This window comes from Podarcis melisellensis (assembly GCF_964234715.1).
Source record: "Podarcis melisellensis genome assembly, chromosome: 5".
NCBI classification, from domain to species: domain Eukaryota; kingdom Metazoa; phylum Chordata; class Lepidosauria; order Squamata; family Lacertidae; genus Podarcis; species Podarcis melisellensis.
In genome coordinates, this window is record NC_138537.1 from 2,482,897 (window position 1) to 2,509,290 (window position 26,394).

At 49.3% G+C, this 26,394-nt stretch overlaps 1 protein-coding gene and 1 long non-coding RNA gene across 4 annotated transcripts in view; one reads left to right on the top strand and one right to left on the bottom strand.

Moving 5' to 3' along the window:
- The window catches only part of LOC309370040, a 250,041-nt gene that overhangs the window by 80,298 nt on the left and 143,349 nt on the right, over positions 1-26,394 (top strand). The window lies entirely within an intron of this gene.
- Positions 1-26,394, bottom strand: part of LPP (LIM domain containing preferred translocation partner in lipoma) — a 274,991-nt gene that overhangs the window by 39,972 nt on the left and 208,625 nt on the right. For all 3 annotated transcript variants that reach the window (XM_081911063.1, XM_081911064.1, XM_081911065.1), the window contains one exon: positions 10,471-10,594. In XM_081911063.1, coding sequence (XP_081767189.1) covers positions 10,471-10,594 — 124 coding nt within the window. The remainder of the gene's footprint in view (positions 1-10,470; positions 10,595-26,394) is intronic.

Consider the following 26,394-nt stretch of genomic DNA (forward strand, 5'->3'; position numbering starts at 1 on the left):
GAGGCTCCAAGACTTTGGCCACCTCATGAGAAGAGAAGACTCCCTGGAAAAGACCCTGATGTTGGGAAAGATGGATGGCACAAGGAGAAGGGGACGACAGAGGACGAGATGGTTGGACAGTGTTCTCGAAGCTACAAACATGAGTCTGACCAAACTGTGGGAGGCAGTGGAAGACAGGAGGGCCTGGCGTGCTCTGGTCCAGGGGGTCATGAAGAGGCAGACACAACTAAACGACTAAACAACAACAACAACAGTTGAGTAAAAACTGAAAAGTGTAAACTGTTTAATTATTATTTGCTAATATTTAATTTTACTGTTTGCCTTTTTGGTTCGGAACAGATTGTTCATTATGTGTGTGAACTTTGCTGTCTACTTTGCTGTTTATTCAGCTTGTAGATGGCCTTGTGCATAGTAATATAGAAAGGCGGTATGCAGATTAAAAGTGAAATGAAATGCAGCGCATAGTTCAACTGTGGAACTCACTCCCAGGGGAGGCCCTGACTGAAAAAATGACCCGCAATCTAAGAGGAACAAAGCAGAGAGATACCTTTGCACCAGGAGGGCAGAACTTCATTTCATTCACAAATTCTACAACAAACTCCCAAAGGTTTATACTAACCTGTGGACATATGTAAAAATGTAAAAATGCAAAACTCAATAGAAAATGTTATAGTGTTATAGGTTGTGACGTATGCACAGGTTTTCACATTCATTATTCTGATTTAAATGTGGATTTTCTATTGAGTTTTGCATATCATTTTCAATGGTATTGCTTTATTTCTAGATTTTTGTAAACTTCTATTTCATGTTTGGGACACAGGTGGCGCTGTGGATTAAACCGCAGAGCCCAGGACTTGCCAATCAGAAGGTCGGTGGTTTGAATCCCCGCAACGGGGTGAGCTCCTGTTGCTCGGTCCCTGCTGCTGCCAACCTAGCAGTTTGAAAGCACGTCATAGTGCAAGTAGATAAATAGGTACCGCTCTGGCGGAAGGTAAACGGCGTTTCCGTGCGCTGCTGTGGTTCGCCAGAAGCGGCTTAGTCTTGCTGGCCACATGACCCGGAAGCTGTACGCCGGCTCCCTCGGCCAGTAAAGCGAGATGAGCGCCACAACCCCAGAGTCAGTCACGACTGTACTGGTCAGGGGTCCCTTTACCTATTTCATGTTTATAGAGGGGGGCATTCAAGTAAGTATAACGCAGAGAGGACCCGCTGATATGAATGAACATGACAAAGTCCAGTCCACTAATTTCCCCCATAACATTAAAACTCGTGGACACCCAAGCTGAATGCTGGAAGGTTCGGGGCAGATAAAAGTCCCTCTTCACACAGCACAGAGTGCCTTCTGGCGGTTCCCCTATTGCGAGAAGCAAAGCTACAGGGAACCATGCAGAGGGCCTTCTTGGTGGTGGCACCTGCCCTGTGGAACGCCCTCCCATCAGATGTCAAAGAAATAAACATCTGACAGATGTCTTCTATCTGAAGGCAGCCCTGTTTAGGGAAGTCTTTAATATTTGATATTTTATTTTAATCTTTTGTTGGAAGCTGCCCAGAGTGGCTGGGGAAACCCAGACAGATGGGTGGGAAATAATAAATAAATAAATAAATAAGGAACTCCCTCCTGCAGGAACAGCTGGCAGACGGAAAAGAGGAAGATCCCCGGCTGTGTCTTGCTTTAAATAAGGCAGGCCACACCCCCAGAGCCAGCCGATTGGCTGGCCAGGAGGTGATGTGGCTTGGAATCCCTCCAATCGCGCAGGGGGGCCATGTAGCCCACAAGTCCACCTCCTTTGAAGGGCCGAAGTGGATTTGCAGGAAACCAGAGGAAGGTGAGAGTTTCTTTTGAGCTCTGGTCCTGCTCGCCACTGTAAGAAGAGGATGCTGGGCAAGAAGGCCCTGTGGCCTGATCCAGCATGCTATCCTTATGTTGTTACATTCTAAACTGCCTTGTGATTTTCTGAAGGATGGGGGCACATCAATTTAATCAATGATAGCACTGTTCTGGTCCAGTGAGAGCTGGACCATAAAGAAGTCTGATTGCCGAAGATTGGATGCTTTTGAATTATGGTGCTGGAAGAGACTCTTGAGAGTCCCATGGACTGCAAGAAGATCCAACCGATCCATTCTGAAGGAAGTCAGCCCTGAGTGCTCACTGGAAGGACAGATCTTGAAGCTCCAAGACTTTGGCCACCTTATGAGAAGAGAAGACTCCCTGGAAAAGACCCTGATGTTGGGAAAGATGGAGGGCACAAGGAGAAGGGGACGACAGAGGACGAGATGGTGGGACAGTGTTCTCGAAGCTACCAGCATGAGTTTGACCAAACTGCGGGAGGCAGTGGAAGACAGGAGTGCCTGGCGTGCTCTGGTTTAGGGGGTCACGAAGAGTCGGACACGACTAAACGACTAAACAACAGCAAGCACTGTTCTTAAGAGGTCAGACGAGGCATTGGAAGGAACGGACGAAAACTCTGAGATGATGCAGCAGCCAAAGCCATCCCTCCCTGCTTCTTTGGCTTGCAAGGAGATGCCTTCATCACGGTTACATGCGCCTGCTTCCGCCGCTCCCCAGAGCCCCCGCCGCTGCTGCAGAGCGATACATGACGGAGAGCTGGAGAAACAGAACACGGCGTCTTTGAGCCAGGACGTCTTTCTTATGTAAATACATCAGACTGAAATATCCACCTAAGGGCTCCCACAGGTGCCATCAATAACCGCTGTTCCTGCGGCATCGCAGTGCGTGCAACCTGCCCCCCTCCCTCGCCGCCTTCTGAATTCTCGCCGCTTTCGGAGTCCCTCCGATAAGTGCGCTTTAGAGATTCATGGCACATCCCGGCTTTTGGACGGCCGGGAACCCACTGGCAGCGGACGTGGAAAAATCATTATTCCTAATGAAGAAATATCGATGACAGAACAGCGTTTCTAGTCAGCAGCCTAACAAGATTTCCGTTCCTGGTCCTTGTCGAACCCTCACCCGCCCCGAATCCCGGCTACGGTGCGTGTCGCGCAAACACACACAGAGCTTTGCTCTTATGGATTTCCCTTCCAGTCAAAGGCCACCGGTGACCACACTTTAATCTTTTAAGACCTTCTGCTCACGACAGCCATTTGACGGCGAGGGATAAGAATAGTTGGGACACGGTGTTCTGCGAAGAGGGGGAAAGAGAGCAGCATTGGGTCTGCCTTTCTTCTCATTGTTGTTGAATGTTTTAACTATGCAATGCGGTCACAGAAGTCAAGCTGAGCTGGGATAGCTCGGTCAGGAGAGCACCAGGGCCTTAAGCTCAGTGCCGTGGGTTTGAGCCCCACACTGGACCCAAAAAATTCCTTCCTTGGGGTTGCACTAGATGACCCTGATGGTCTCTTCCAGCTCTGTGCTGTGATTCTATGAAGGCTTTCAGTAGAGCTGGGAGGCCTGCAGACTTATGAATGTAAGAAGAGCCTTCTGGATCGGGTCCATGGCCCATCAAACCCAGTATCCTGTTCTCGCAGCAAAGGGAAGCATACAAGCAGGATTCGAACACAAGGGCAACGCTTTCCTCTTGCGGTTTCCAGCCACTGATATTGAGAAGCATTGCTGCCTCAAACTGTGGAGACACAGCACAGCCATTCTGCTTTGTGGCCCTCCTCCTTCAATCCTCTTTTAAAGACATCCGCTGCCTCCAGTGGGAGAGAGTTCCACAGTTTAACTTTGTGGAGAAGCACTTTCATTTGTCTGTCCCGAATCTTCCAGCATTTAGCTTCTTTTGCTGTTGCTTTCTGGGAGGAAGGGGGGTGAGGCATTAGGGAGGGGGTGCTGCGTGAGTACTCCTGCAGAGCCAAAGTGGTGGTCTCACCAGTGTTCCTGAACAGTACCGGCCTCCTTGCCCCTCTGGGTAAAAAGCAGTGATACCTCTGCCGGGATGTTGGCGGGGTGACAATGCCCCTCCCTGCCAGCTCCTGGCCTGAATTGCTTTGCAGGTGGCTGGGCAAAATATTCCTTCATTGCAGGGGGCAATGACCCTTTCGATCCCTTTTCACTATACAGTTCTAGGATCTTGTGATTCAACAGGGCAAGGCCACAGACTGCCTGCTTCGCACCTGGTCAGGTTCAAGAAGATCTCGTGGCTCCCAGGTAATTTCCCAGGGTTGATGTTTCAGATGAGTTTTCTTTGCAGAGCAGAAATGTTTGCTGCTCGGTTCATCCCAAAATACTCCAACTACGGCATATTTTGTATTTTAGGAGGAGAGAGATATGAAAGACATCGCTTGATCAAAGCACTCATTCAGCGCGCAAAATTGCATCTGATTGCTAATGCCTCTCCCTTTGCCGTGGCCTTCCGAGATCTCATCCTCCATTCCCGCACCGTTCCAAAATTATCCGAGAACGAGCGCAGCTAAAAGGCACCCCCCCTCCTTTCAAAAGGGAAAAGGTGTGGGTGGAAGTGTGGGGAAGAGAGAGACTAAGTGTAGGGAACAATCTACACCCAACGGAAACATGCCCACCCCCAAAATGACAGAGCTGATTGTCACACTGAAAGAAACAACCCATTGCTAAGGCTGGATTATCAGTTTTCATAACAATGGAGCATTATCCGGAGTTCTGAGTGCGACAGCAAATTCCAGCAGCACTGACATTCAATTAAAACCTCTGGTGGCTGTCAAGCGCTTCTTTTCCCGCTGCCCCTTATCTGGTCCCGGGATTAACCCTTCTGGATCGTTTCCACACAAAGGAAAGTGATCCTTCAGCACCTGCAGACGCATGTGAATCACAGGGCCACCTTTGGGCAGCGGGCATACACTCTTTCCCCTTGCCAATGCAGGAAAGTGGGGTCAGGGCTGGTGGTCTTCAAACAAAGCGATGACCAGCCTGGGAGGCGCTGAATAGCCAGCAGCAGGGCTGGCTTACCCACAGGCGCTAGGGGTGCAGGGCACCTGGGGGCGGGGCTCTCGGGGGCAACAGGTCGAGAGTCCGGGGCTGAGATTTGGAGTCCGGGGATTGAAGAGCCAGGCCAGCCGATGGCCGAGAGCGGAGCAGAGAGTGTCGGAGCGCCACAGGTTTCTTTTTGCTGTGGGTGTGTGATGGCCTGGGACTCAGACGCGGAGACTGAACCTGAGGAATCCCAGCCTGCATAGGAGTCCCCGCCTCCAGAACCAGCTGAGCTGGGGCTGGGGCTTGAGGGTCCTCACCTGTGCTGGATCCTCAGGTGCAGGCACCAGCTAAGTCTGCTCTGGCTCCTGAGGTGATGGAGGACCCATTGCCTGCAGGTGCTCCACTCTCAGCCCCGTCACAGGAAGATGAGGTTGCCTCTGGGTCCGGTAACCCTCCAGCCTCTCCTGAGCTACAGAGGCTCAGGGCAGAAAGGCGGAGGGAACTAAGTTCCTGCAGGAGGAGTGCTCGCCTCCAGGCCAGGAGAAGCAATTCACCTGTGGATCGGGGGGGGGTGCCCTATGCCTCGGGGCAGATAAAAGCCAGCCAGCCCCAGTCCCAGGTTGCGGGAGCAACATTGTTTGTAACCTGTTCCTGCTGGCACCCTGTCCTGCTCATCTGCCAGAGTTCCTGACCCCACCCGACTCCCCGCCTTGGATCCCGCTTCAGCTTTGACGGACGGCCTCCATACCGCACCCCCGACCTCGGACTGGACTCGGACCTTGCTTCTCACTTAGCCCCCGGGACCAGCACAGGGTGCTGAGGCAGCTGGCCAGTTCTGCCCTCCTGCGCACCTGGGATTGAAGGGCCATCGAGAGAGAGTTGTGTGTGGCATGGGAGAGAGTTGTGTGCCCCCCTAAAAAGCTCAACAACTTAAGCCTGCCCCCCCAATTGGGGACACAGGGCAGTTTTTTGCACCCCGGCGTCGCATATGCTAAATCAGCCCTAGCCATCAGGGTGAATTGTCTGACCCCCTGAAGAGCAGGGGGCTGCAGCACCCCCCCGGGCCATCTGCAGAGGGGGCTCTGCAAGACAGTAGAGGCTCCTCTCCTCCAGAAAGCTGCTCCAGGGACACAAAGCCCAGTCTTCGCAGGTAACAGCAGGTGTGAGATCACAGTTAGGAATGCCCCATCTTAAGAAGTCCTAGCATATAGGAAAACAAGAAAGATACAGAACACAAAGGGCTGGAAAACCATTCATGCCTCCCTGGTGTGTAAGCTGTATGTTTATAGGGATTTTATAACGGGGCAGGGAACTTTCAAAAGTGCCAGTCCCCCCAGTATTCTGAATTAGTGCAGTCAAATCTCTGGCCTGACCCCTCCCTGCTACGGCCATTCTTATGGTCTTAAGAACATCAGAAGGGCCTGCAGGATCAATCAAGTGGCCCATCTATTCCACCATCCTGTTCTCACAGTGGCCAGCCAGACAAATTCACGGAGGAGAGGGCTTTTGATGGCTACTAGCTCTGCTCTGTGACCACTGTTGGAGTCAGCGATGCTTCTGAACGCCACTTACTGGACCCCAGTTTCTCTTGCCCTCGGGTCCTCCTTGAGGGCTTCCCAGAAGAGCCATCTGTTCAGAAACTTTGAGAAGAGGATGCTGGACCAGATGGGCCATGGGCCAGACCCTGTATGGTCTTCTCATGCTCTGATATGTTGCTTTTGTAGTGGTCCTTTTCACCGCTTCAAGCCCCCCTGGAAGCGTGTTATAAAAGGCATGGAATTAATAAGCCAATGCTCTTTTGTTTCTCTTTCACCCGGTCATGGCTGCCCCCCAAGAACCCCAGCAAGACTCATTCTTTCAGGACACCCCCCCCCCCCCAGCATCTCAGCAGACGCCAAAGAAGTTTGCTCGCTTGTGGCTCCCAATCTGCAGTTGCTGGAAACCACAGGAAGGAAGAGGGTTGTTCGTGCGCTCAGATCCTGCTCGCAGGTTTCCCGCAGGTTGGCCACCGTGGGAACAGAATCCTGCACCAGATGGGTCACTGGCCTGATCCAGCACGCTCTTCTTATGTCCTTGTGTTCTTCATACCAGTCTTGAAGTAAGATCCGACTGCAACCCTGCTGGGGTTCTGATTGTGACTTGTCAGGGCTGCATGACAACTGTCTGTCCTTCCCATCAGGCAGCAAAATATCTGCAGCTGGCCCTGGAAGGTCTTAAGCAGCCTTTCGAAACCCTGACCGCTTGGTTGATGCTCCAGCCTTGCAACCACCCGCCTCCTTGCCCGGTAGCTCACTGTCAGCTCCCAAAGCAAAGCGGAATACCCCCTCCTCAATGCTGACAAGTCGGTGGGCTAATGCAATTTCCTCCTCTAATTTGTATTGGCTCGGACTCCATCCCGAATGTCCATGAGAGTCGCCTCTCATTTCCATCAAACGGAAGCACAGGCAGGACTCAGGAGCCAAGCTGCATGGGGCTGCCCTGCTTCTGAGCTCAGCCTCCACCCCTCCAAGATGAAATGGGGAGGGTGGACTGGGTGGGCAGCTTGCAGCCTGGAAAGGTGTGTGGGTGCTGCAGAGACCTGAGGTGTTTCGGTGGAGGGTGCGTGTTCACTGGCAGACCTCGGGGTCCCAAATTTCAGCGGCGCCCCGGGCAACACCAACATTTGCTTCCCCACCCCCCCTTGCACTCCGTTCTAAAGTATAGTTGCGGTTCCCTGTGGCGCCGCCAAGCGAACCAGTCACACTCCTTTGGTGTGCTGAAGGACAAAATGCAAGAGAAAGCCACTTCCGCCCTACAGAGGAGGTGGAGTTGCGGCAGCTAGAGCCCAACCCTGCACAATTGGGGGGATTCCCAGCTGCATCACACCCTGGCCAGCCAATCGGCTGGATCTGGGGGTGTGGCCTGCCCAATTTAAACCAGGACGTGGCCTCCCCGCCTGCCACTTGGCAAATTAGCACCAGCCACTTGGTTTCCGCCTACCTGGTAGCAAATCATCACAACTTTCTGGGTATTGGCAGTTAGGCACTGGTATTGTTCTGTAGATGGAAGAGGGGAGGAAGCGCCATCACCTGCCCCACATATTGAAGGGTAGTCCGATAAAGGATTCCGGGGGGCATGGCCCTGTCCGAAGCCGAGGGAGGTGTGGGCCTAAGGCACGCCCCCTATCGGTGACTCTGGAGGAGTTCCTAGTTGATGTGCATCAGCAGGACTCCCCCTACTGGTGGTTAACCCTTCCCGGACTTCAAGAGGACGGGCTGAAGTCGGATATAGTCGGTTAGGACCAATGCCTAAGCCAATACCTCTCAACACCTGTAACCAATAAAGTTGTGGCCTTATTTAGCCCATTAACCTTAATAATTGTGTCTTTATTTCCACTGGGGGGGGAGCATCTAAAGCAGGAATGAGGGATGTTTTCCCCCTCCCAGTTAAGAACTGCATTTCTTCCTAGGTAGTAAGAATATAAAAAGAGCCTGCTAGATCAGCCAAGCCAGTGATAGCCCTCGCTTCCTCCATGAATTTGCCTTCATCCTCCTTTCAAAGCCATCCAAGTTGGTGAGCATCCTTGCCTCCCGTGTCAGCGGGTTCCACAGTTCAACTATGTGCTGTGCCAACGTTCGCTATGGTGAACTAAGCCACGGCTTAGCACGGCGTGTGAACCAGGCGTCCGAGAATGAAAGAACTTAAGGAGAGCCTGCTGGATCAGGCCCGTGGCTCACCTGGCCCAGCATCCTGTTCTCACAGTGGCCAAAAGGGATACCCAAAAGGGAGACCTGCAAGCAGGACCCGAGTGCGAAATCCCTCTCCCTTCCAGAGGTTTCCAGCAACCAGGATACAGAAGCATTGCTACCTCCTGAATATCGAAGGAGAGCTTAGACATTGGGGGGGGGGGGCTTGAATGCTGCTGCTGGTGAGCAGGGTTAGGACGCCCCCTTTCTCTTCCTGCCACCCATTTTCTCCTCTCCGTCTGCCACCCCCTTTCTCTCTTGTTCTCTTTCACCCCTATTCCTTCTCTGTGTGATGGCACAGAGTCTCAGTCTGCACCGGATCCTTTGCCTCAGGCATCACCTGAACCAAGTCTGGGGCCTGATTCTGAAGAGCCCCAGTCTGCACAGGTTCCCCTGCAACAAACCCCAGCTGGGCCGAGTCCGGGGCCTGAGCCTGCCCTGGCTCCAGATGCGGGGATTCCCTCGTTGCCTTCAGCTGGGCCATCACTTACAGCTGCTCCACTACCGGTTGGGTCAGGGGAGGCTGAGGCGGCCTCTGGGTCTAGTAACTCACCAACGTCTCCCGAGCTGCAGAGACTGAGGTCTGAGAGAAGGAGAGACCTGAGTACTCGCAGGAGGAGTGCTCACCTTTGGGCAAAACAGGGAGGCGAGTCGCCCGGCGATCAGGACCGGCCGTTACCCCGACAAAGATAAAAGGCTGTCGGACCCCACCCCAGGTTGCGGGAGATCCTGTACCTGACTTTGCCTGGTTTCCTGCCTCGTGTCCTGCCTTGGCCCTGTCGGACTGACTCCTCGCGGAACCCTTGGATTCAGGATCGGACCTGGACCGCATTTCTCGGTTTACCGCCGGGCCCAGCACATCCTGCCCAGGGGAGGGAAAAATCTGTCCTTGCCAGAGGTCTGTACTGACTGTGTGGGGAGTGCTTTGCCCCTCTTCCCCACCCCTTTTGGCTTATTTCCCTCCACACACCCCCAAAAACCCCCACATTGCCCTCATTCTCTCTCTCTGCGCAGGACGGGGGTCATGTGAAATTGCTCAAGCCCCAACACTCATCCTGAAAGTTAACTGGCCTTTCTGAGTGCTCAAACCGTCGCTGAAACACCTGAGCATCTTTCCTGAAACCAACTTTAGCAAGCATCCTCACCTGAGCCACGAACTTCAGCCCCAACCCACGACCTTAAACCTCCACAGTTCCCAGAGAGACAGGATGCCTGCATCCCTGAATAAATGGTCCTTTTAAAGGGATGAGCTTCCACCCATCTCTCAAGCACCACAGTCCCCTTTGGGGGGCATCCGAAATACAACACCGGGGGGGGGGGGAATCCCCCATGATGTGAGAGGAAGGAAAGTCTCTGATGGGAGCCAGCGGCCCACCATTTGAGCAGAGGCCGACCCGCCGAATGATCCTTGCTGGCTTTTCAAATGTAATTATTTGGAACAAATTATTTCCATGACTTAATACAATGCCTCAGAGCTCTCCAGTAAGGTTAATTAGATCGCTGCATTCAAAACCTATCTGCTCTCAACCGACTTTTAATATGCTCTGATGCAGCTTTCTAAATTTGACCTAATGATATGATTAGTGGGCGGCTATCTGGCCTGCTACGATTACCGCAGCACTGAATCCCCGAGGGGTTGGGGAAAACATGTTGGATGCAAATTAGAGTCAATGTCGCTGGGCCGTCCCCTCTCTGCTTTCATTTTTTGGCTGACCCCCCCACCCCTCCTGCACCCTGGGACAATGGGCCTCTACTGTACAAAACTGTATCATGGGCATGGCCAAGTTCATTAGGTCTGGTAGCTAACTAATTTTTATTTTTTATTTTATTTTTGCACCATGCACCAATGGCTTGTGGAACTCTCTGCCACCAGAACACGGGAGAGGTTGGAGCGCTTACCGAAGTATTCCTGGGAAGGCGGGTTTTCCATGTCGTACAGCATCTTCTTGGTCAGGTGTTCCAGCTCATCCTCCGGTCTGAACAAAGGAGCACTTGAGGCAGGGTTGGGACCGCCATGTCCACTCTGGAAGAGGAAAAAGAAGCAAGTTTTGACGTTTCCTTTTGGACCAGGGGCATGCTGTTGAGCAAAACCATACAGGGACTGATAAGTAGGCCCATGGAGGAAAGGTTATTTATTAAACATATTGCAAAGCAGCCAAATGCATGGCGATTTCTTCATAATATAGTGTCAACTGGTGGCATCTGTAAATAGGCAAGACCTCTGTCCCTCCCCCATCGCTTTCGTTGCAATCAGCTGAAAATGCAACACCATTAAAAAATAAAATAACCCAGTTTGGGATTATGCAGGGATCACACAGCAGCCTGACGGTGCTGCAGAGTAAATCACAATCAACGTTGTCACAAAGCCAGTGGAGAGCAAAGGCAATCGTGTATGAACTAGCACTGCCCTCACTCTGAATGGGCATCTTCACCTGAAAAAAATTGCCATGGGGGTGGGATGCAGGTATTCACGAGTGGCTGGACAGTCCACTTTTCAGAGGCTCATGGACCAACACCTTGGGACAATCTATTCTGAATTATGGTAATGGGATTTTTCTGAATTTGGCCTCCTTTGCCCCCCAAATCTTCTCTGATTAGACGCAAAAAGAGAGAGACAAAATGTCTGCCTACACCATGGCTTCTTCGTCAGACCCACTCTAATCATTAATGGACTCCGTATCTTAAGGGCAATACTTTCAATTATACTAAAACCAGCTGATTTGCATGTTCCCTGCACTCAGGCTCCCCCCCTCCCCCTGGCCAAAGAGCTCTGCAGTGCTCAGAATGTGCGCAGTTGGAACCAAATCCACATCAATCTAGTCCCAATTTGCATAATGTGACTTTTTCGCATAGTTTGGTACAAAATTGGGTGAGGGAATTGAAAGATTTTTTAAAATAAGAAAAAAAAACCACGGTTTTGCTGTACACAGGCAACATTTGGGGAAATCTCCCCTTCGGCATTGCTGTTCTGGGATTTTATCGTGATTTAACAACGGCGAAAACATTTCTTTGTGTGCACTTATTATGTTCACCATTTAGGAGCTGAAAGCTTTTCCCCACGCCCAAACTTCGCTTGCTTGTAAGTGCGGGTCTCTTCATACTAGCAGTAAACAGACTGTAGACGGTGTGTGAAGTTTTCCGTAACCCCCCCACCCGACATCTCTGTGATATCCTATCATCATCATCATCATCGTCGTCGTCACTGTCATTTCTAAACTGCCCTTCATCCCATGGGATCACAGGGCAGCATATAATAAATGATAATATAGTGGTACCTCGGGTTACATACTCTTCAGGTTACACACTCCACTAACCCATAAATATTGCTTCAGGTTAAGAACTTTGCTTCAGAATGAGAAAAGAAATCGGGCTTTGGCGGCGCGGCAGCAGGAGGCCCCATTAGCTAAACCTGGTGCTTCAGGTTAAGAACAGTTTCAGGTTAAGAATGGATGTCCGGAACAAATTAAGTACTTAAACCGAGGTACCGCTGTACTAAAATTTTATTTATATCCCACCCTCCCCAGCCAAAGCCGGTCTCAGAGTGGCTAACAACAATAAAAGTAATATAGTTTGAATAAAACCACAATCAATTAATTGACACACATTCTAAAATCAATTCAAAATCAAATTAATGGCAACCACTGGGCATGAACCGACATTTGCCCACAATTCCTCTTCACTGCATGAAATGGACCTTATCATGGTCCTCTTTGTCCAGCAGAGAAGAGCAGGTCTATCCGCCTGGGTCTCCATTACCCCAAACCTCTGAGGGTGCAGGGACTCTCAAGAATGCCCCCTCTGCCAATCTCACCAGCTGAGAGGGTCTCTAGGGAATTACTGAATCTTAAGTTGGAAGGAACCCCAAGGCAAAATGCAGGAATCTCTGCTAAAGCCATCCAACCTCTGCATTAGGGAGCAGGTGGCACTGTAGTCTAAATCACTGTGCCCCTTGGGCTTGTGATCGGAAGGTTGGCGGTTCGAATCCACACAACGGGGTGAGCTCCCGTTGCCCGGTCCCTGCTCCTGCCAACCTAGCAGTTCAAAAGCACACCAGTGTGAGTAAATAAATAGGTACCACTGCGGCAGGAAGGTAAACGACATTTCTGTATGCCCTGGTTTCCGTCATGCACCAGAAGCGGTTTATTCATGCTGGCCACATGACCCAGAAAGCTGTCTGTGGACAAACGCCGGCTCCCTCGGCCTGAAAGCGAGATGAGTGCCACAACCCCATAATCGGCTTTGACTGGACTTAACCGTCCAGGGGTCCTCTACCTTTACCCTCTGCTTAAAAACCTACAAGTAAGGAGAGTCCACCATCTCCAGAGGGAGACCGTTTCTCTGTCAAACAGCTTTTACTGTCAGAAAGTCCTTCCCTGTGTTTAGTCAGAATCTCCTTTCTTGTAACTTGAAGCCCTTGATGCGAGTCCTACCCTCCAGAACAGGAGAAAACAAGCTTCCTCCATCTTCCATGTGGCAGCCCTTCAGATATTTGAAGATCTTATCTCCTCTCAGTCTCCTCTTTTCCAGGCTAAACACCCCCAGCTCCTTCGACCATTCCTCATAAGGCTTGGTTTCCTGATCTTTGATCCTCTTGGCTGCACACCTCCCAGCTTAAAAGATAAAAGGAAAGACTTCTCCAACGCAGAGCAGAGTTAAACTGTGGAACTCACTCCCACAGGAGGCTGCGAGGAAGTGGAAGCCTTTTCGGTATTTGGGGCCTGAGCCGTTTGGGACTTTAAAAACCAAAATGAGCACCAGAGATCACAATAATTCACTCTGGAAGTTCATGAAGTCCATAAACTCACAATCTCTTCTATCTCAGCACAACATTTGGCTTTTGAGATGCCGGTTTTAAGGAGGAACCCAAGGCCAAGGAGCCAGTGGCTGCCGCCTCCCCAAAAAGCGCTGGTCAATTTAAGAGATCCTCAAGTTTTCTTCTTCCAATTTCTGCTCTGAACCTTCCTGATAACAACCCGGCTTCCACTTTCCCATGGCTCATTGGGTTTAGCGCCATTCGCTTCCGGCTCAGCCCTTCTCGCTCTCCCTTCGAAAAGAGGGGTGCCGGAGGAAGGAGAGGGGGATGAAGACACCTGAGCAAGTGATAAACACCTTGGGGGAAGTGGCAGTGGCGTTCAGAAACTGTGCCGCAATGAATGCTCAGGCAGCGCCAGATACATTCATTTTTTCCTGTCCATTTGCAAACGATGTTCCAGAGGCTCCTTTCTTGGAAGGAAAATAACTTCAATTATGTGTTCTCAAGCAAAGAAACATGGAAATTATCTTCCTTTCAGAAGGTAGAATTAGCTCAATTTAGAACTGAAAAGCTGCCAAAAAACATCCCTTGCTGATATTTACTTTCCCCCCTTTTTCGTGTGTCCCCCCCCCTGCTTTGCCTCCCGCTTGTTCAGATGTGCATCATATTTGCAAGGTTGTTTTTGAGGAAGATGGCTTTCGGTATTAGTGTGGCTTGGAACAGAACTCAGGATAGTCCAGCCAGTAGAGCATGGGACTCTTAATCTCAGGATCACAGCTTGGAGCTCCACGCTGAGCAAAAGATTCCTGCCTTGCAGGGGGTTGGACTAGATGACCCTCAGGGTCCCTTCCAACTCTGCAGGGCTAAGATTCCATGAAATGGTGTCCCAGGCCCTGCCTCGTATGCTCCCTGCTTTCTAACTGATACACCCAGGTTGCCCTCTTCTCACAGCACCTAGCATGACTCTATACCGGTCCCAGCTAGCTTGGGAGTTTGGAGACAGGCAAGGATGCAACTCAGATGGTTTCTGGGACTTGGAAAAGTGGGTGAGAGAAGTCAGGATATAAGGCTGTGTTTTGCTAGCCCCAAAATGGAAAATGAGCGAGGTCCCAACCAAAGGAGAATGATGGGATATTCAAACTGATGGAATATTTGCAGCTTGCAGACCTAACATATAGAATAAGAGAACAAGAAGAACGTACCTTTAAAGAAGATTGGAAAACGTTTATTGAATATATGGGATGAAACTGTGTATATTTGAAAACGTGGGCAGCATTAAGATAAATTCAACAGTGTAAATAAGCCTGGATGGATGTAATCCTGGGATACTGAATGGTTTAGTTTATGTAAAATATGCAGGGATTTCTGGTATGAAAACGGAACCATGGAAAGAAAAGAAGGGAAGTCATTGATATTTTAATTTAAATGTATATTCTAAAATGTAAAGCAGAAAATTTAATAAAAATTAGGGGGTTGGGGATATAAGGGCAGGGGGTCCCTAATGTTGGACACCCCCAGACTGCTTTTGTGTGGGGGTGGACGTCTCTTGATAGTTTACATCTGCATCTATAAGCACTCAGTCTTTTGGTGTAGCAGCACATACAACTTTGGAACTCCCTGCCTCTTGACACCAGGCAGGCTCCTTCACTACAGCTCTCCTTTCGTTGCTTGACGGAAACATCCTTGTCTAGAGGAGCCTTCCTAGAAAGCTGTTGCGTGCTTTAATCTGCTTTTAAAGGTAAAGGGTAAAGGGACCCCTGACCATTAGATCCAGTCATGGCTGACTCTGGGGGAGCTGGTGTACAACTTCCGGGTCATGTGACCAGCATGACTAAGCCGCTTCTGGTGAACCAGAGCAGCGCACGGAAACGCCGTTTACCTTCCTGCCAGAAGTGTACCTAATTATCTACTTGCACTTTGAGGTGCTTTGAAACTGCTAGGTTGTCAGGAGCAGGGACCGAGCAATGGGAGCTCACCCTGTCGCAGGGATTCGAACCACCGACCTCTTGATCGGCAAGTCCTAGGCTCTGTGGTTTAACCCACAGCGCCACCCGCGTCCCACAATCTGCTTTTAGTGTACTGTTATTTTAACTTTTCAGAAGCCTTGAATTATAGCCGCTAATTTTTCTCATTTTGAATTCTGGTGCTGGAGGAGACTCTTGAGAGTCCCATGGACTGCAAGAAGATCCAACCTCTCCATTCTGAAGGAAATCAGCCCTGAGTGCTCACTGGAAGGACAGATCCTGAAGCTGAGGCTACTAGACTTTGGCCACCTCATGAGAAGAGACGACTCCCTGGAAAAGACCCTGATGTTGGGAAAGATGGAGGGCACAACGAGAAGGGGAGGACTGAGGACGAGATGGTGGGACAGTGTTCTCGAAGCTACCAACATGAGTTTGGCCAAACTGCGGGAGGCAGTGGGAGACAGGAGTGCCTGGCATGCTCTGGTCCAGGGGGTCACAAAGAGGCGGACACGACTAAACAACTAAACAACAACAATTTTTCTCATTGATAATTCTCTCTCTCTCTCTCGGCAATCTGCTTTGAGTTCTGTTTCGTTTCTACAACCAAGCAGTGTGTGAAATGAATGAACAAGAGAGAGAGAAAAAACTGCCAGAAGGGGGTTGGGCTGGATGACCCTCAGGGTCCCTTGCAATTCTACAGTTCAACGATACAGTGAGACCGTCCCCTGGCAGCCTCTGAAGGAGCCTCAGCACTCTCTGAGCAGCTGCCAGGCACTCAGTTGGATGGAGGGCGGGCGCAGGATTAGCCCATTCTTCCTCTGCACAGGCAAACACTTGCTGGGGCTTACTCTGCCTTATGGATAACCCAGCCCTGAAAATGTGACTTAAGCCTCTAATGACAGAAAGGGCTTCATCCCCGCCGGAGACGCTCACACGTCTCCCTGCCAGGGAACAATCCACAATAACCTCGTCGTCTTTTTTTGAAGGCAGCGGCTCTGCCAAATTCCACACTCCGTGCAAGAGGGAGAAGGCCAAGCCAAGAGCCTGTCAGGCATATTATCATTTATCTCATCCAATGTACTTATAAAAATGATTTCCCGTTTGGCCGGCGCCCTCGGAAGTTTCTTGGCAAAGTCCCAACACTTCGGGCGACCGAACCGAGGCTGTGCCTTTGAGCGCAAGGGCAGCCCCGCGGGCGAAGCGTTGGGATCCGGAGGTCCTGAATTCGAATCCCACCTCCGCCTGGTATTTATTAGGCACCTTGGTGCTCTCCCTCCCTTCCTCTGTGCAAAGTTGATTCCCTATTTTCCGTACAAGTGAAGGGGAGGAAAATAAGGACACGGGCTCGTTCATTCTTTGCTGGCTGGCAGATCACAGCAAACATTGTCTTCAGAAACATCTGTCGGTGTAAAAAAATAACCCAAACCAAACACATTTGTTTCTAGGAATGACCAACAATGGAGAGAAGCTGCTGCTTTTTCTAGACATTGTTTGAACAGGAAGACGGGAAATACAAACTGGAGGAAGGATGGTCAATGTTCAGTGCTTACCAGTACTACCTATGCTGCCTGCAAAGTCTCAGGAAATACCTGCCCCCCCAAATCCACAAAATGTTGTTTCCTCTACCTGCTCAGCCTTCTGCACTGGCTTGCCCACTCCTATGTGAAACATGCCCCCTTAAACATGCACACAACACAACAGATGCCAGGATTGGACATGGCCCTCTGCACATGGCTAAGAGCTGTTTCACCTTCTCCCTGTCAATGCCCCTATTGCCTCCCTTTCCATTTCTATCGCCTCATTTCGCAACCGTTCTCCATCCATCCTGTCTCAGCACCTTGGTCATGTCCACAGATGGCAGGACCCCCAAGGAGGGGCTCTGTGGGGAACTGGTTGCAGGCGCCAGGCCTGTTGGCACACCAACTCTGCGCTACAAAGATGTCTGCAAACGTGACATGAAGGCTGCCAAATTAAGATGACTCCCTGGTCCTGAATGGGGTAATTGTGCCCCTGAAGGACAAGGTGCTCAGCCTGGGAGTCATTCAGCGTATCTGAAGAAGTGTGTCTGCTCATGAAAGCTCATACCAAGAACAAACTTAGTTAGTCTCTAAGGTGCTACTGGAGAAATAAATTATATATATATTTCTACTGTGTCAGACTAAGGGACGCAGGTGACGCTGTTGGTTAAACCACAGAGCCTAGGACTTGCCGATCGGAAGGTCGGCGGTTCGAATCCCCGCAATGACAGGGTGAGCTCCCGTTGCTTGGTCCCTGCTCCTGCCAACCTAGCAGTTCGAAAGCACATCAAAGTGCAAGTAGGTAAATAGGTACCGCTCTGGCGGGAAGGTAAACGGCGTTTCCGTGTGCTGCTCTGGTTCGCCAGAGGTGGCTTAGTCATGCTGGCCACATGACCCGGAAGCTGTACGCCGGCTCCCTTGGCCAGTAAAGCGAGATGAGAGCCACAACCCAGAGTCGGCCACGACTGGACCTAATGGTCAGGGGTCCCTTTACTTTTACCTTTACTGTGTCAGACCAACACAGCTACCTAGCTGAATCATGTCTCTCCCTTATCGGTCTCTATAGCCACAGCAGGTGCTACAACTCTCCAACATTTTAACTTCACCCCAAAGGTGCAAGGCTCCATTGTCTCCAGGGACAGATGGATGTCAGCCAACCAACCAACCAACAAACCAACCAACCAACCAACCAACCAACCAACCAACCAACCAACCAACCAACCAACCGTATTTGCAGTGTTTGTTTTGAAACTGCATGTACCTGTTTATCTCATATTATATTTGAATGTAAAGGATTTTATTTTACATCATCGCCAGCTGATGAAGAGTTGAAACAGTTCATCATCCGGGGAAAAACTGTTCCATTACCGCACGGTTACAGGATGGTGACTGTTGAAAGGCTTGTTTGCCTCTTGGATACTGACGGACGACATTTTCTAATTTTCTTCATGCCGCCTTGATTGACTTCTATTATTTGTGACTCCGTTACACGGTTCTGGTTGGTGAATTGTGAAATAACACATGTTACAAATGTTTTGTTAGAACATTATTAGGCGCGTGTTGCCTGCGATGGTTCATAGTTGTCTGTTTTGCAACACAGGGGATTTCCTTTGCTGGGAGCCTTTTTTGGCCGAATGGCAGCGTATAGATGAGCAAGAACGTACCGTAACCTCGGCTTCTTCGGCTGAAGCTGCACTGGGCGCCACCTCTGCCACCCTGCGCACGCCTAGTCCCTGCCAGCAATTTCTTGACCAATTATTGAGATCAGTTCATTTGCAGCTGCCTCCACCACCCCCTTGCGCTGCAGGCAGAGTGGCAGCAGTGCGCTCAGATAAGCCGTTGAGCGCCAGGGAATGTTTTGACAGCTAAACATGGATCTTGTTGAGTTGTCTCTTTTCCTCACTTCTCCCAAAGGCCATGCATTTATTGACTCATCAACCCGGTCCCCCTGATGTCCTCTTAGTCAAATCTGGAACTGTATTTTTCTTTCTTTCTTTCTTTCTTTCTTTCTTTCTTTCTTTCTTTCTTTCTTTCTTTCTTTCTTTCTTTCTTTCTTTCTTTCTTTCTTTCTTTCTTTCTCTTTCTCTCTCTCCTTCCTTCCTTTTTAAAAATCTTCATTTGATGCAAAAAAAGGGCCCCTTCCTCCCCTCGTCTTTATTAAAAGAAGCCAGACAGTGGCCAAAGTGGAGATAATTTTATGTTTCCTCCCTTTACATGATATATTTGTTCCTATCGACAGCAACACCCATTTGCGAAATACTAACTTGTATACAAATGTGTATAGATAAATAAATTCCCTCAATCAATTAAAATCTGGATTCTTACCCAGAGGTGTGGGCCACATTTATATAAGTTGGAAGCCACTCAGAGTGAATGGGGCAATTATTATTATTATTATTATTATTATTATTATTATTATTATTATTATTATTTTCCCGGCGTAACATGATATTGGTCCGCTAGGCCAGAAGCAAAAGTGGTTAAGGCAACGAGTGGGCACCTTACACTTGTACAGCAAGCTTCAGTTTCTATTTCCATATGAGCACCCTCTCTATCCTCTTCTCCAGGCAACAAAGAGTCGCTGTATTACTATTACTCTTATTAACTTTAGTGAAAAGGTAGAGGAAGAAGAAACACAGTAGAAGTTTATTAAATGATGCCTGACATGGGGGGAGTGGACAGAAAAAAGTTTTTCCCCTCTCTCTCATAACCCTAGAATTCATGGACAACCAAGGAAGATGAATGTTGGAAGATTCAAAACAGATGATACCCAGCTCTACCTTTCTTTCAAATCAGAACCAGTGAAGGCGGTGAAGGTTCTGTGTGAGAGTCTGGAGGCGGTTGGAGGATGGATGGTGGCTAATGGATTAAGGTTGAATCCTGACAAGACAGAAGTACTGTTTTTTGGGGGGGGCAGGAGGGCTCCCTGGTCCTAAATGGGGTAACTGTGCCCCTGAAGGACCAGGTGCACAGCCTGGGAGCCATTTTGGACTCACAGTTGTCCATGGAGGCACAGGTCAATTCTGTATCCAGGGCAGCTGTTTATCAGCTCCATCTGGTTCGCAGGATGAGACCCTCCCTGCCCGCAGACTGTCTCACCAAAGTGGTGCATGCTCTAGTTATCTTCCGCTTGGACTACTGCAATGCGCTCTACGTGGGGCTACCTTTGAAGGTGACCCAGAAACTGCAATTAATCCAGAATGCAGCAGCTAGACTGGTGACGGCCGCCGAGACCACATAACATTGGTCTTAAAAGACCTACATTGGATCCCAGTACATTTCCGAGCACAATTCCAAGTTCTGGTGCTGACCTTGAAAGCCCTTATGGGCCTCGGTCCAGTATACCTGAAGGAGCGTCTCCACCCCCATCATTCAGCCTGGACACTGAGGTCCAGCTCTGAGGGTCTTCTGGCGGTTCCCTCACTGCGAGAAGCCAAGTTACAGGGAACCAGGCAGAGGGCCTTCTCAGTAGTGTCATGCTTAAAGAAAGAAACAACTATATGACTTTTAGAAGACATCAGAAGGCAGCCCTCTTTAAGGAAGCTTTTAATGCTTGATTCATTACTGTATTTTAATATTTTGTTGGAAGCTGCCCAGAGTGGCTGGGGAAACCCAGCCAGATGGGCGGGGTATAAATAATAAATTATTATTATTATTATTATTATTATTATTATTATTATTATTATTATTGAGAAAATGAAGCCCTTCTTCATGCAGTGCATAGTTAAACTGTGGAACTCCCTGCCACAGGAGACAGTGATGGCCAGCAACTTGGGTTAAAAGAGGATTCAAGAAATCCATGGAGGAGGAGAGGGCTCTCATTGGTTACTAGTCAGGATGAATCTGCTCTGACTCCACACAGAGGCAGCAATGCTGGAGACCACAGGAGGGGAGAGTTGCTCTTGGGTTCGAATCCTGCTTGTGGGTTTCCTATTGAGGCATCTGGTTGGTCCCTGTGAGAACAGGATGCTGGACTAGATGGGCCCTTGGCCTGATCCTGCAGATGTTCTTTTTATGTGCAAATGGCCACTTTCTCTGGCAGCTGAACTATAGGAGAGCAAAATACCAAACAACCTCCTGCCTTTCAACAGAAGTGACCCCATCCTTCCTAAGGGGGAAGCCTGACAACCCTTTGGGGACGGTGGCGATCCGTGGCGACATGTGTGTCGACAGCTGCAGCCGCATTGCAGCCCCGTGCGCCGTTCCGTGCATGCGGCCGGAGGAAAGAACATGTGATCCGCACAGCTGTGCCGATAATGAGATCGGATGCTGAGCCGCTGGTTGCTCTGGAAACACTACGAGCCGCACTTCTCTCCTTTTCGCCGGCTCCCCTGACTATTTGTACCTCTCTTTCATTAAGCACGTAAGCAGGAACCTGGCTCACGCAACCCGTTCTGGATGACGGGGTGGGATTTGCCTGACGGCAGACGCATGCGGACCTCTTCTTCAGCATCCTGGTCTAGGCAGGAGGGCATGCAGGGCGCAAGTGGTGGCCAATGGAGGGCAAAACAGGAGTGCAGCCTGAGGAATGTAGCAGCGTAGAGTTGAAAGGGACCCCGAGGGTCATCTAGTCCAACCCGCTGCAATGCAAGGATCAACCTTGAGGTCTCTGTTTTTAAACGGTCTCCTGTCCACTGGCCTGTAACCTTCAGCACATTGTCAGAAATAAAAGGAAGTCTGACGTTATTCCAGTTTGCATCGTCTCTGTCTGGCTGCCTGGAAGAAATTTCCTAGCCCATTCCTGGTGAACAGGTTGAATGCCTCCTTACAAACCGAGGCTCGCTTCCCATGTGTTCTTACCCCAATAATAATAATATAATAATAATTTATTATTTATACCCTGCCCATCTGGCTGGGTTTCCCCAGCCACTCTGGGCGGCTTCCAACAAAACACTAAAATACAATAACCTATTAAACATTAAAAGCTTCCCTAAACAGGGCTGCCTTCAGATGTCTTCTAAAAGACTGGTAGTTGTTTTTCTCTTTGACATCTGGGGGGAGGGCGTTCCACAAGGCGGGCACCACCACTGAGAAGGCCCTCTGCCTGGTTCCCTGTAACTTGGCTTCTCGCAGCGAGGGAACCGCCAGAAGGCCCTCAGCGCTGGACCTCAGTGTCCAGGCAGAATGATGGAGGTGGAGATGCTCCTTCAGGTATACTGGACCGAGGCCGTTTAGGGCTTTAAAGATCAGCACCAACACTTCGAATTGTGCTCGGAAACGTACTGGGAGCCAATGTAGGTCTTTCAAGACCGGTGTTATATGGTCTCGGCGGCCGCTCCCAGTCACCAGTCTGGCTGCCGCATTCTGGATTAGTTGTAGTTTCCGGGTCACCTTCAAAGGTAGCCCAACATAGAGCGCATTGCAGTAGTCCAATTAATTAATTGAATTTCTGTACTGCCCTTCATCCGAAGATCACAATATAAAACTACAAAAATACATACCATAATAACAAACAAAAAATAACAAACTGTGTGTTTTTTAGTGTTCCCATGATAGCTTTGAGCACCTACAGCCTGGCACACAATATGTTTTACGAGTGCACTACTTTATTCCGGTGTGTGTGTGTGTGTGTGTGTGTGTGTGTGTGTCTTTACCTTCAAATTCTTCCAAATATAACCCCTGGATGTTTTGCTTTGGAATGCATGAGTTCTACAGTATTTTGGTGTGTGCCTGCATGTTTGCACTGAGACGTGTTCTCTGAGTCCAGGCTGCCTTGTCCCTCTCTGAGCCTGCGCCGGAAAATCAATCGATAACATTTCCGCAGTTCCAAAAGCAGTTGCCCTCACAACAACCTTGCACAGCAGATCATGGGCATCACTGCAGATTTGCAAATGAGACAGAGAGAGAGATTGAGAGAGAGAGAGAGAGAGAGAGAGAGAGAGAGAGCAAACCTCATTCAAAACCTCAGCATTTGTCCATGGTGAAGGCGGGAATTTGAACCCAGGACTCACCGAGGCAAGCGTGCTCCCCTTAAGAACCTAAGAAGCCCATGCATCAGGTCAATGGCCCATCTAGTCAGGGAATCATAGAATCGGAGAGTTGGAAGGGACCCCCAAGGACCATCTAGTCCAACCCTCTGAAATGAAGGAATCTCAGCTAAAGTATTCATGGCAGACGGCCATCCAACCTCTGTTTTACAAACCTCCAAGGAAGGAGAGTCCACAACTTCCCAAGGGAGACCTTTCCTCTGTCAAACAGCTCTTACTGCCAAAAGGTCCTTCCTGATGTTTAGTCCAACAACATCTGGGGACCCACAGGTTGAGAACCACTGCCCTAGACAGTGCACTGCCCCAAACATTTATAGGGCACTACGTTGGCCAATGCTGGCCTACACTATGCTTTGAAAATCCTCTTCAAAAAATGTTTCCAGATCCTGATTTGTTGGTGGATTTGAAGGCAGACTGGACCAGTTCCAAGATCAACATGGAACCAAACCATGCTTGTTGTTGTTGTTTAGTTGTTTAGTCGTGTCCAACTCTTCGTGACCCCCTGGACCAGAGCACGCCAGGCACTCCTGTCTTCCACTGCCTCCCGCAGTTTGGTCAGACTCATGTTTGTAGCTTCAAGAACACTGTCCAGCCATCTCGTCCTCTGTCGTCCCCTCTCCTTGTGCCCTCCATCTTTAGCAACATCAGGGTCTTTTCCAGGGAGTCTTCTCTTCTCATGAGGTGGCCAAAGTCTTGGAGCCTCAGCTTCAGGATCTGTCCTTCCAGGGAGCACTCAGGGCTGATTTCCTTCAGAATGGAGAGGTTTGTTCTTCTTGCAGTCCATGGGACTCTCAAGAGTCTCCTCCAGCACCAGAATTCAAAAGCATAAATTCTTTGGGGATCAGCCTTCTTTATGGTCCAGCTCTCACTTCCATACATCACTATGAATGGATGATGAAGATGATGGACTAGGCCGAAATGGCAAAACTGACCAGGAAAATCAGAAACCAGGAAGAGAAGAACTTTAAGAAGGAATGGGGTAAATTTGCAATGTATTTAAGAGAACACTGTAAGCAACTAAAAACTTTTGCAGCATTTGAGTAACGCTTGTAATGAAAGATAACTATAAGAAAACGCATTATTGACAAAATTAACAAAAGATAATGAAAATTAACAGTGTACTAGATAGATTAAGTGGTAGATACACGATGGAGTGGCGGGAAGTCATTGAAAACTTAAGAAGAATGTACTGTGACATGATGCAACACATATTATTACTCCCAGTACGTTTCCGAGCACAATTCAAAGTGTTGGTGCTGACCTTTAAAGCCCTAAACGGCCTCGGTCCTGTATACCTGAAGGAGCGTCTCCACCCCCATCATTCTGCCCGGACGCTGAGGTCCAAGCCAGAGGGCCTTCTGGTGGTTCCCTCATTGCGAGAAGCAAAGCTACAGGGAACCAGGCAGAGGGCCTTCTCAGTGGTGGCGCCCGCCCTGTGGAAAGCTCTTCCAGCAGATGTCAAAGCGATAAACAACTACCGTACCTGACATTCAGAAGACATCTTAAGGCAGCCCTGTTCAGGAAAGTTTTTAACGTGTGATATTTTACTGTATTTTTGGTTTCTATGAAAGCCGCCCAAATAAATAATAATAATAATAATAATAATAATAATAATAATAATAATAATCTTATCGCTATTTTGGTTAATCCATTTGTTTGTTACTTCTTTTTAATCTGAATAAAGCATTTGAAAAAATAAAATTATGGTAGAAATGGATTATTTGAGAAAAACAGAGAAGCAGTTATAAAAAAGATTGATAATGTTAACCATGGAGGGGAGTCAAAGGATACAGGGAATTCTAAATGATGTTGATGTTTAATGTTTGAATTTAAATTTGCAATGTAAAACCTAATAAAAAAGATTTGACTCGAGAATTCCACAAGTTGTGGCCCTCGCCGCCCCCCCCCATTGCCTGCCCTTTCCCCCTCTCTGCACAGCTGGCCAGGGCAGCTCCAGAGCTCTTGACAGCAGAGCAGGAAGGCGCAGGATCCTGCCCCCCCCCCCCAACCCCTGCCTTTGTAATTAGACTCACAATAAATGCAGGAAGCCATGCGCAAGGAACACAATGTTCACAGCTGCCATTCACAGCTAAATAATTAGTCAATATTGGGCTCCCGACGCTGCCCCCGGCGCTCATGCCAATCTGGACGGGGGGAGGCACTTGTCCTCGCCTCACACCAGACCGTCCTTCGCTGCTGTTCCCGTAAGCCGGCATCCTGGCCTCGCAGGAGACAGGGCCGACTCGCTGCTAATCCAGCGAGATTCCTAAATGCAAAACTCGGCGGGGGTTGAGTCAGGGAGGGTGGAGAGGCAGAACCCTCGAAAGCCGCACGCACAGGCAGAAAAAGACCTTTGCATCTCTGCGCCGACCGACTCTTGGAAAGCTCGTCTTCTTTTTCCTAAAGAAAAAAGCTAAAGTGGTACCTCAGGTTAGGAATAGTTTCAGGTTAAGAACGGACCTCCAGAACGAATTAAGTTCTTAACCTGAGGTACCACTGTAATGGTAAATGTATGATAAATGTGCTAAAATTTTGGGAAATGCATGAATGCATCAATCAATCAATCAATCACTCAATCAGGTGGTCTTATACTGAATAACATGGGATTTGATATTTTTATAGCATTTGTATTTTTATAGATTTCATGGAATCATAGAAGAGTAGAGTCGGAGGGGACTCTGAGGGACATCTAGTCTAGCCCCCTGCTATGCAGGAATCTCAGCTAAAGCATCACTGACAGATGGCCATCCAACCTCTGCTTAAAAACCTCCACCACTGTTGGACAGCTTTTAATGTCAGAAAGTTCTTCCTGATCTTTAGTCAGAATCTCTTTTCTTCTGACTTGAATCCAATGGTTCTGGTCTAACCCTAGCCCTCCAGAGCAGGAGAAAACAAGCTTGTTCCCTCTTCCATGGGATATTTGAAGATGTCTCTCCTATATTCCCTCTGTCTCCTCTTTCCCCAGGCATACTCAGCTCCCTCAACCATCTCCAAACCCTGGATCATCTTGGTCTGTGCTGCTTTTATGACATTTATTTGCACATACATACAACCTGAGCATAGGATGGAAGGGATCGCAGCATCAACACTGCAACAGATCTTGCAAATCCATTAGTTGCAGCTTGGGACCCAGCACGGAGCAAGCAGATCTCTGTGTCTCCGGCTTCCTGCTTGCTTCCTGACTGGCTATTGTTCTCCTACCTAGTAGACAGGTGAGGGGATGGAGGAAGGATCCACCTATCAGTTGTAGCTCTTGCAACCAAGCTTATTCCTTTGGGATGCTAATGAGGACACTCAAGTGACCAGCTAAGGCCCTTGTCTTACAAAGACTCTTATTTGACCAGTTCAGCAATAGAATCATCTGTTATATTCTAACCTTTGCTAATTTGTTGCTGTTTAGTCGTTTAGTCGTGTCCAACTCTTCGTGACCCCCTGGACCAGAGCATGCCAGGCACTCCTGTTTTCCACCGCCTTCCGCAGTTTGGTCAAACTCATGCTGGTAGCTTCGAGAACACTGTCCCACCATCTTGTCCTCTGTCGTCCCCTTCTCCTTGTGCCCTCCATCTTTCCAACATCAGGGTCTTTTCCAGGGAGTCTTCTCT